The sequence below is a fragment of the Stigmatopora argus genome, chromosome 3 (assembly GCF_051989625.1).
Source record: "Stigmatopora argus isolate UIUO_Sarg chromosome 3, RoL_Sarg_1.0, whole genome shotgun sequence".
NCBI lineage: Eukaryota > Metazoa > Chordata > Actinopteri > Syngnathiformes > Syngnathidae > Stigmatopora > Stigmatopora argus.
The window spans coordinates 20992332-21003888 of NC_135389.1; the positions used below are offsets into that span (position 1 = coordinate 20992332).

Below are 11557 nucleotides of genomic sequence, written 5' to 3' on the forward strand. Positions count from 1 at the left end.
ACTCAACATGTTTGCACTAGTTTAACCTCCGGAACAATTCAGAGGTCTTTTTTTAAAAAAATATTAAAGCAATAGATGCTGCTGAGGTTTTTAAGCTACTAGTTGAAGACGGCGTTTGTCAGGATCGCGCGTGCGAACGACGGCGCGACGGCACTTTAGCGCTCGCCGATCCCAAACGTTATCGCAAATCGACCTATTTTCTTACGATGCTCAACCAGACGAGAAAGCGGCACGTCCGAATGGTGCCTTCGTGGAAACCGTTGCCCACCCCTCCTTCTCCCACAACACTTTGACAGCACACGAGTATTTCTCGACATATTCGGGGTTAACGGGAAGCCTTTCCTGTGCCTGTAGTATACTGTTTTTCACGTTCATATCGCTTCTGTTTCAATAGAACATCACTTCGGTCAGTGATTGTGTTATGGAGTGGTGCCAGTAGTCTTCCAGTGACTCATATGCATGGTAAGGATTTTCATTGTCATTCCCAACAGTTCAGAACAACGTGTGCTTCTTGTATGGTTGCGTCTTTTATAAATGAATGTAAACGGACGGTGTCACTGTTTATTTTTTTCCCCCAATACTATATTGGATTGGATTGGATAACTTTATTCATCCCGTATTCGAGAAATTTTGTTGTCACAGTCGTAAGAGGGTGAGGATGCAGAAATAGGAAAGGCATTTTAGACATAAATAGATAGTTAATAAGTAAGTTAATAAATAAATACATGAATAAATATATAAATAAATAAGCATGTTGATGAAATATATATATATATATATATATATATATATATATATATATACATACACACACACATACTGCATTTTTATTATTATATATACTATTGCATTATAAGTAAAAGCACACAATCTAATGAATAACTAAAACAGACCATAATTTACCAACTCTATATATAAATACTTAAATCTTCCTGAATGTCCACAGAACACAATTGATACTTGGTGTCTGTTTTATGCTAGTTGAAATTAGCACAAATTACTGTAATTTGGTGAGTTGGTTTTGTTAGCTGAAATGAACTCAAGGCAAATGAAGTAAATTTGGAAAGCTACAGTTTTAACATACTTTAGCATAACCTTTCTTATTGTACAAGTTAGAAATTGTTGGAATATACATATTTTTTTGTTTTTGCTAGCTAAAGTGAAAACAACAAAGATGTGTTTTGACTGGCTGTAAATGATGCCTTGACTCATTGTCAATGAATACATGGTGCTATAGTATTTAAATGATTAATTTCCCTCTAAAATCAATGTTTTAATGAAGTCATCCATTTTGTTTAAATGATTCCCATTTTTGATTGATACTACGATTGGATATCAAATATTTATTAGTTTGTGCATGAAGGGTTTAAATGATTTTGGCGTGTGTTGTTTACATGATGTTAAAATTGATTTTGAATCGAAAAATGAGTTTTTTTCGAAGAGGCGTCCGTTTTGTTGCTTTGCGGCCACCGTAGACGGACTTGCTCACTCATCAAACATGGCGTCTTACAAACTTTGGACGCGTCGAAACTTCCTCAACTGAAACGTCGCTCCGTCCTTCGCAGGCCAGTTTGCTTCTTTTCAAGTCACCGTAAAGCCCATTTCTAATAATAATATGCAATTCGCCAGCAAAATGCTAATTTCCCCCCTCATAACCAGCGCCATTGAGCTCCTTGGCGTCGACCGGTGAAGCATGCTAACTTGCTAGCTAGCCACTTTTCTCCAAGTTAGCAACCTCGCGAAATGTTGTATTTTTCGAGCCGTTCTGCTCCCTAAATGTAGAAAATGCCCTTTTAAAACACAGGCGTGCTTGTTTTTACGCGCACAAACGAAGAATATGGTGCGTTTCGTGCGCTACTGGGTTAGTCACTGGCTCCGGGCGGCCATGAGGCAGTTCGAAGGCGAGGGCGCTTTGTGGTCCTCGGTCCGCTGCCTGGGCTACATGTCCGGCCTCAACATGCTGGTGGCCCTGTGTCTCGGCCTCTACGTCCGCTGGGAGACGACGGCCGAGTCCACCCTGCTGGCCGTCTTCGTCCTGGCTTTGTTCGTCCTGCTTCTGGCCGGCGTCCTGTACTGCTACTGCGGCAAGGAGCGGCTGAGCCTCAGCCTCCTGAACCTCTGGTTCGGCTTCCTACTGGGCCTGCTGTGCTTCGTCAACAGTCCCAAGCTGGAGGGCGACGTCCGGGAACAAGTGGCCAACGGGCTCCTGCTCTCCAGCGTGACCCTGAGGACGCTGTGGGCCCTCCTGGAGAGGATGCTGGGCTACGCCAGGTACCGACCCGGCTTCATGACCTCGGCCGAGCGACTCCAGCTGATGGGCTTCGCCGCCGCCGGCACCGTCCTGGTCCTGCCGGAAGCCCTGAGGGTGGCGGCCCTGGCGGCGGCCCTGGGCGCCGCCGTGACGGCGCTGCGGGTGAAGGCGGCGCTGGCGCTCAGCAACCTGGCCGTCTTCGCCGTGGTGGCCGCCGACGTCTTCTCCCAAAGCCTCCGGGTCCGAGCCGACGCCTTCGCCCTCGGCGGGTTCTTCTGCCTGGTGTTGTCCGAGCCGCTGCTGGACGTCTCCTTCGCCGGCCTCTCCGTGACCGAGCGCTGGGAGCCGCTCCTGCGCCGTCGCGGCCTCTGGCGCCGACTCTCCCTGCTCCCCCTGCTGCTCCTGGAGCTGGGTTTCCTGGGCCTGGCGGCGCGAGTGATGGGACACCTGAGCCCGTGGTATCTGGGCGTCCCGGCGTTCGTGGCGTGCGTTCTCTTCTGGGCCGTCTGCCACTTGGTGTTCTTGCTCAGCCTGTGGGGCTTTCACGGGAAGCTCGACGACTGCCAGAGGGTCTGCCTGCTCCAGGGTCTCGGCGCCGGCCGCTTGGACAAGATCATGGCGTCCAAGGGCATGAGACACTTTTGCCTGGTTTCCGAACGGCTGATGCGCTTCACGCTGTTGTCCACCGTGGCTCTGGCCGTTCTGTCCTGGCAGGTAAGCAAATGTCCTTCTGCTAGCAAAAAGAGCGTAGCCTTGTTGTGATTTTTAAAAATAATATTATTTTTTTCCAGGAGTCCAACAGCATTTTCCTACTGGTTCTTGCGCTGGAGTCCATCTTCCACGGACTGTTTCACGAACTAGGCGGCACCCTGGGAGGAACCTGTGTGGCCTATGGCGTGGTCATTCCTACCAACTACTGCAGGTGCGTCGCCACATAAAATATAGCGCGCACTGTTCCGTATTTTCCGGACTATAAATCGCACTCTTTCATAATTTGGATGGTCCCGCGACTTTTATTTATTTCGTTCGACTTTAACCGCCCAAGAGCTTATGTTTTTGTTTTGGCCATACTTATCTTAAAAGATAACGTTTAATTAACAGGTGCTGTTAGTTTGATGTTGTATAACACAGGTGTCAAAGTGGCGGCCCGGGGGCCAAACTTTGCCCGCCGCATCATTTTGTGCGGCCCGAGAAAGTAAATCATAAGTGCCCAAATTCAAATGAAGATTATAGATGTACATTATATTTCCTAATTTTCCCCCTTTTAAATCAATTATTGCAATTTTTTAATCATTTTTTGTGTTTTTAGTTCAAAAAGGCATTTTGTAAAATCGAAAAATGAATATAAACAAATATTTTCTGTTTTCCACTTTAATATTGAGCATATTTAAAAAATATATATTTCCTTTTGAAATGAAAACATTTTCCCTTACTAAGAAAAAAAAGCAAAAAAAACATTGTTTTAGATCTATTAAAAACGGACTATTTAGGGCTTTTGATCCAGTTCTTTTGATACGGTTTTAAAAAATCAAAATATTAGATGTAAAATAGTCCGGCCCACATGAAATGGAGTTGACATTAATGCGGCCCACGAATCAACCCGAGTTTGACACCCTTGTTGTGTAACTTATATTCCAGTGACTCCCCTTCAATGAATTGCGTATTCTTTGGCTAGTGCGACTAATTATTAGAAAAATACGGCACTTTTATCTCATCGATATGTCAGTGAACTTTCAAAGTACGCTACGATGACGAGCATCTTTTAAAAAAATGCCTGCTATTCCTTTCGATAGTTGATTGTATGTTTGATTGATTTCCTGACCTATTGTTTAATAATCCTTGTATAGTCCTATTTTCCGATCATCAGAAAAATAGTGCCTACGTTAGCATGGCTAGCCGTTAGCAATCAGGTTCTAGGTCAAGGGTGTCAGACTTGGGTTGGTTCGCGGGCCACGTTAACGTCAACTCCATTTCATGTGGGCCGGACCATTTTAGATATAATATTTAGATATTTGTTTTTATAAATGGATTAAAGGAACTGGATTAAAAACCCTAAATATTCATTTTTTAAAATAGATTATTTGAGGTTTTTTTCTTAGTAAGAGAAAATCATTTATTTAATAATTGGTTTTCATTTCAAAAGGAAACCATTTTTTTTATTATGTTCCATATTAAAGTGGAAAACAGAAAAAATATATATATTTTTTTATAGATCTAAAACAATGTTTATTTTAGCTTTATATATATATATATATATATATATATATATATATATATATATATTTAGATTTACAAAATTATTTTTGAACTAAAAACACAGAAAAGATGGATTAAAAATTTACAATTATTGATTTAAAAGGGGGAAAATCAGGAAATTTAATATACATCTATACTCTTCATTTTAATTTGATCCTAAAACAGAGTCGGCACTCATGATTTACTTACCCGGGCCACACAAAATGGTGCAGCGGGCCAGATTTTGGCCCCCGGGCCGCCACTTTGACACCTGTGTTCTAGGTTGACAATAGTAGCCTCATGAGCTAAAGAGTTGCCTCCAACAAGGAACGCACGAAAGCTTTGTCTTTTACCAGTTCTTGCTTTTGGCCACCAGGTGGTGCAAAAAGAACACGTAACCACTCTCCTCACCCAAACAGTGACCATAACATTGGCTTTTTGTCTGCCAACCACCCAAAGAAAAAAAGACTTTAAGATGTATAGGTCTGTTTTTATTTAGAATGCAAAACGTGAAGTGAAATTTTCCCAGGTGAGAGTTTATTCGTACATCCTGAATGCATTTTTTTTGTTTTTTGTTTTGGAACAGTCCCGACGGGCAGCCCGTGCTGCTGCCGCCTGAGCAGGTGCAACAGCTGAACCTGCGCTCGACGGCCATGCTGAGCGACATCCAGCGCTTCCTGTCGCGCCACCTCATCGAGGCATTTGGCTGCGACTACTCCACCGGCGGCGTCACGCTGGAGGCGCTGCGGGCCAAGCTCAAGGCCTTCATGGACTTGCGCACCGCCGACGGCCCACGCCACGACACCTACGTGCTCTTCTACAGCGGCCACACGCATCGCTCGGGCGACTGGGCGCTCGCAGGTGGGTTCCTTTTTTCAACGTTCCACGATTACCGTCATTATTCGAATATAACACGCTCAATTTGTACCGAAAAACTCAGGCAAAGTTCAGGTGCGCTTTATACACGGTCTTTTATGACACAATTCCGGTGAAAAACTGTCCGTAGCCGTTATAAAGGAAGACGTAATACCAGTCTTTGTCCGCCAGAGGGCGCGCAAGAGCCCATTCTATTGGCCTGTGCTCACACTTAGAAAAAAGAACTCAAGAAGAATGGAATCAATGATTTGGTGAATCTGTTGATAATGAATCAGACTTTGAAAATGTTTAAATATGATGATGAATTAGACTTAAAATTGTAAATTCCATTTGAGAATTGTGTTCATACTGGTTTTATCAACAAGAATCATATAAACCCCAGAAGCAATTCCAAAATCTTCCAACATTTTTACATCGACCTAATGCCGGTTCACGTAATTTAAAATTAAGTAATGTCACGTTTTTAAATCTCAATTGAATGACTCCCTCCCAATATTTCTTAAATCTTCTAATATGGCGTCAAATACTATGTTGTGCCCTAACGTTAAAAAAAAGAGGACAACTTCAATATCGTAACATTACGACTTTTTTAAAATCCCAATACAGTGGTACCTCGTCATACGACCGCTCGTCATACAAAATTCTCGTCTTATGGCGGAAATTTCGATCGAATAATTCGCCCGTCATGCGATCAAAATTTCGTGATGCGACCAAGCCAGGTCTTTTTTGCATATCTTTCGTGTATAACAATATTTACGAGCACGGAACGATTAATTCAGACGAGTTCCTCCTAGGACCAGGAAACGCACAACGCGCATGCAAAAACGAGTGCGTTGTCGTGGGAAAAAAAATACGAACGAATATGAACAAGTCATGGCTAATTAGTGGTTGTTTTTTGTACTTAGGGGGTGACACGCTAAGTCTGGATCAACTCCTGGACTGGTGGCGCGAGAAGAACGGCGCGTACCGCTCCCGTCTCATCCTGGTCTTGGACTGCGACCACTCGCTACCCACGGTCAAGGCGGCCCGGCGGGCGGAGGGCGTCCACCTGGCCGTGCAGGCCGCCGCCGCTCCCCCGCGGACGGCCCAACGCCACCCGGGCGATTTCCTCTCCCACTGGGTGGCACACAACTGCGACGGGGACGGCGGCGACCCGTGGGCGCGGCGTGCCGGGGCGCCCGCCGCCGTCTACGGCGTGTCCCCTCGCTGGAGCGACTACGCGCCGCACTTGCCCGGCGGCGAGCTGGCCGACCACTGGAGGGCGTACTTCCCGCGCGTGGCTCACCCGATGGTGCGCGCGGCGCTGTGGTGCGGCGGACTCAACCTGCTGTGGCCGTGCGGCGCTTGCCTGCGCTGCGTCAAGAGGCTCAAGCTCAAGTGGTTTCCTCCCGCCGCGCTCGACACGGGACACGGCTTCAAACTGGTGAGGTCTTAGGACGCCATTTTGTTACCAAAGGGACACGCCTGCAAACCGGTGAGTTTTGTTACCGGCGGACTTTTCGTTACTGACCAAAATGTAAAACAAATGCCTCGCGTGGCTGAAATTTAAGGATATTTATTGGGATTGTGACTGCGATGGACGTCCAATTTTATTGTCAGAATTGGATGTTTATCACAATCAATGGGGCCAAATGAGTTGAGGGACGATGAGTATTTACCAATTTTGATTCTCGCAAGGTGACGGGATTAAATGGTGAAAATGATGCGTGATTGGAAATCGATGACTTTGTTCCGAGACTAGTTTGCACTTTGAAATTTTGCATTAAAGCTGCTCTAATGCAGACAGATTTTTTTGTAAGCTATCACAGCTTGAGCATTAAGAGTAATTTTATACTGAAGTCGCATTTTCGAAGCAATAGGGAAACATATTGAATGAAAACCTACTGTTACAGCCATTTCACTCTATTTAAACGATCTTCATTTAATGGCCGATCTCGATTTTTGCTAACCTCATTTTCATAAGCACTTTTAATATCCCAATCAGACTGTTATTGTAAAGATTTGAACATGACCTGAGATTTAAGACTTAAAAAGTTTAGTGCCTTTTTATACCAAAACCTAAAGCGTCCATTTAGTTTTGGAAAAACGGCTTGATAAAATAATAATTTGGAATTGAGTGAGTACTACTCCATTATATCAGCTCATTTTTTCTTACCTAAAAATATTTTGAATACGAGCCAAATACGAGTTCCCGCTAAACCAGTATTACCTGCCTAATCTCATTGACCAAGTGACCCAAAATAGTCTATTAATGCACTCTTTAATAACCAGGAATGCCTGCGAGCTAATGTGGCTAGTTGACTCTTGACGCTAATCTTCCAAAGTTGATGCAATCGGCACAAATGTTGCTGCTCGTAAACTATTGCACGTCACTGTGAAATATTTGCCAATGTGCCTTTTTCTTCCAAAGTACGCTTTCTGATTATTTTTTTTTTTTCACAATGACCAAAGTGGTTTACCAACAGGTTGAATGAAGCCTTCATTAGCAACTTTAAAAACGTGGACTTGTCTCCGCATACTCGATTCGATGACCTTCACTGTGGTTTCAATGGGTGAGTTTCATTTATGCAAAACTTTCTTTAACCTATCTATGCAAGCAATATTTTTACAACTGCTTTTTGATAAAAAATGCTAATGCTTTAAAACCTATAGTGTTGATGCTATGTTATGTTATGTGTGCCAATGACTTAAAATGTAATAAAGTTGGCATATGCTCTTCTCAATTGGCTTTAGTGACATTTTTTGATTTTGACTTCTACGCTAGGAAAAGACAACATTGCAAAGGTGTAAGGTCTTTTGTGTACTTTAATCGAAAACATAACATTTGGTAGTAGTACAGCAGCATCGGTCAGGTTTTTCTTTTTACCATCTTTGACCAGGACACAAATCAGAAAATGGCTTCCCCACATCAAATTTGGGCTTCTGGATTTCACTGAAGCATTATTGCTAAACTTAAATTAAAAAAATGGATGTTTTTCTAGAAAAGGTTCAAGTTTTTGTGTGTAACATTTGGCATTTCTATCTTTTCAGGTTAAGAAATGCCGTTCACTTGAAAAGAAAAGGCATTTTGTGTGTTATCAGTCAGTCGTCCAAGACAGTGCAGCATGCCAGTTTCACCAATTTTGCATAGAAGGTACCAAGTACAAATCACATTAGGACTTGGAGCAAACATTTCAAGGAATGTGGCTTTCCACACTTGTTTTTCCGAGGACTACGCCACGCGGGAAGACTTCATGAACCTACTCTCCACTGGTCAAAAAAAAAAACAGGTAAAAGTTTGCTTTTGCTAAAATGATAGATGCTACTTAAAATATCCGATCTCATGCCCTAGTTGAGTTTAAGGCATACTACCCTGTGTAGTACTTGGATGGGAAACCGACCCTGTAAGCTCTTATGTTAACTCAAGTGGCAGAGTGTTTGCTCACTTAGCCTGTGAGGTCTCCAATTTACACACATTCTAAAGGCGGCTCGTGGCCTAGGTGGTAAGTAGTTAATGTGTCACAGCTCTGGTGACTTGGGTTCAAATCCTGATCGGGGCTGTGTGGAGTTTGCCCTGTCGTCGGCTGGCCACTGATTCTGGGGTGGGGGACATCAAGACCCTAGGCATCCCCTCCCCGACTCTGGCAAAGGGGGGTACACCAAGAGTCAGTGGCCAACCGATGACAGGGCAAACTCCACACAGCACCCATCAGGATTTGAACCCAAGTCGCCAGAGCTGTGACGCACTAACTACTTACCACCTAGGCCACAAGCCGCCTTTAGAATGTGTAAATTCGAGACATCACAGGCTAAGTGAGCACTACAATCCAAGTACTACACGGGTAAGTATGCTGTCATACCAACTAGGACATGAGATCTGATATTTTAAGTAGCACCTATCATTTTAGCAAAAGCTAACTTTTACCTGTTTTCTTTTTTTTTTTACCAGTGAAGTAGGTTCATGAAGTCTTCTCGCATCGTGTAGTCCTCGGAAGAACAAGTGTGGAAAGCCACATTTTTGCCATTTCCTTGGAATTTTTGCTCCAAGTCCTAATGTGTTTTGTAGTTGGTGCCTTCTTTGCAAAATGGGTGAAGTTGGCATGCTGCACTGTCTTGAGCGAGTCCAAGCATATTCACTCACACAATGCCTTTTCTTTTCAAGTGAATGACATCTCTTAACCTGGAAAAATGGAAATGCCAAACGTTACACGCAAACACTCGCAACGTTTCTGCACAAGCTGCAAAAATGGTCCAAATGGTTGGCCTTCTGAAATGTGGTCAAACATTTTGGAACACCCTGTATTATAAAATAAAGAGGTTAGCTATTGCAACGTGACTGAAACAAAAATCCATAAGACTCAGAGTGACGGAATGTAAACAGAGTTAAATAAGGTGCAAATGATTTGGTGCGTCTAACAAGTGTTTTATGGCTTCTGCAATGGAAAAAAAATCTTCAACATTTTGGTCTTTGAAGTGAGCCGACGTAAAAGGTTGCTTCAAGTAACAGGATGCCTTGGTGATCTAGCCGGCCATTTTCCAGCCCGCAAAAAAAGCAAACAAAACAACAACAAAAACACTCCAAAATGCTTGTTTACAATCTACTAAAGCGCCGCCCTTCTTCCCTTCACTTCAGGAAGCATGGCACTCACAGGTCAACCCCGACTTGAAATAATAAAGCATGTCCACATTTAACACAACCTTCGCCAAAATGCTGATTGTCACGGGTGATCCCGAACACGGCACAATCTCGTCTCAAATGTCGAAACGGGCCCTAAAAGCTACATACCAATTAGCCTTACCTTTCTAACAATATATATCTATCAGTAGTGATGCTCAACAATATATATTTATGTATGTATATATACATACATACATATACGTGTATATATATACACATGTATATATACACACATGTATATATATATATATATATACACACACGTGTATATATATATATACACACGTGTATATATATATATACACACACGTGTATATATATATACACACGTGTATATATATATATACACACGTGTATATATATACACACGTATATATATATACACACGTATATATATGTATATACATACACACGTATATATATATATACATACACACGTATATATATATACATACACACGTATATATATATACATACACACGTATATATATATATACACACACGTATATATACACACACGTGTATATATATATATATACACACACGTGTATATATATATATATACACACGTATATATATATACACACACATGTATATATATATACACACATGTATATATACACACATGTATATATACACACACATGTATATATACACACACATGTATATACACACATGTATATATACACATGTATGTATATATACACACATGTATATATATATATATATATATACACACACACGTGTATATATATATATACACACGTGTATATATATATATACACACACGTGTATATATATACACACGTGTATATATATATATACACACGTGTATATATATACACACGTATATATATATACACACGTATATATATGTATATACATACACACGTATATATATATATACATACACACGTATATATATACATACACACGTATATATATATACATACACACGTATATATATATATACACACACGTATATATACACACACACGTGTATATATATATATATACACACACGTGTATATATATATATACACACGTATATATATATACACACACATGTATATATATATACACACATGTATATATACACACATGTATATATACACACACATGTATATATACACACACATGTATATACACACATGTATATATACACATGTATGTATATATACACATGTATATACGCACATATATACACACATGTATATACGCACATATACACACATGTATATACGCACGTATACACACATGTATATACACATGTATATACATACATATATATACACATGTATATACATACATATATATACACATGTATATACATACATATATATATACACATGTATATACATACATATACATGTATATACATACAAATATATACATACATATATATACACATACATATATACACATGTATATACATACATATATATACATACATATATACATGTATATACATACATATACATACATATATATACATGTATATACATACACATGTATATACATATATATACATACATATA

The 11557-nt window shown here is 41.2% G+C and overlaps 1 protein-coding gene across 3 annotated transcripts; it reads left to right on the forward strand.

The window, feature by feature from the left end:
• The first annotated feature begins 1459 nt into the window (after positions 1-1459).
• Positions 1460-8085, forward strand: LOC144071163 (transmembrane protein 168-A-like). 3 transcript variants are annotated; one of them, XM_077596026.1, is made up of 5 exons: positions 1460-2965; positions 3043-3173; positions 5073-5347; positions 6268-6836; positions 7814-8085. In XM_077596026.1, exons 1-4 carry the CDS (start codon positions 1838-1840, stop codon positions 6795-6797), a joined length of 2064 nt encoding a protein of 687 aa, XP_077452152.1. In that variant the 5' UTR covers positions 1460-1837; the 3' UTR covers positions 6798-6836; positions 7814-8085. The 3 variants fall into 3 exon arrangements, with proteins under 3 accessions (XP_077452152.1, XP_077452153.1, XP_077452151.1); XM_077596027.1 differs by having other exon boundaries at positions 7828-8085; XM_077596025.1 differs by having other exon boundaries at positions 6268-8085.
• Positions 8086-11557: the final 3472 nt, after the last annotated feature.

Excerpts from the sequence above, each read along its gene's own strand:
- LOC144071163 (XM_077596025.1), top strand. The coding sequence starts at position 1,838 with ATGGTGCGTTTCGTGCGCTACTGGGTTAGTCACTGGCTCCGGGCGGCC. Across the intron at positions 3,174-5,072 it reads ATTCCTACCAACTACTGCAG|TCCCGACGGGCAGCCCGTGC; the intron begins GTGCGTCGCCAC and ends GTTTTGGAACAG. Across the intron at positions 5,348-6,267 it reads GGGCGACTGGGCGCTCGCAG|GGGGTGACACGCTAAGTCTG; the intron begins GTGGGTTCCTTT and ends TTTTGTACTTAG.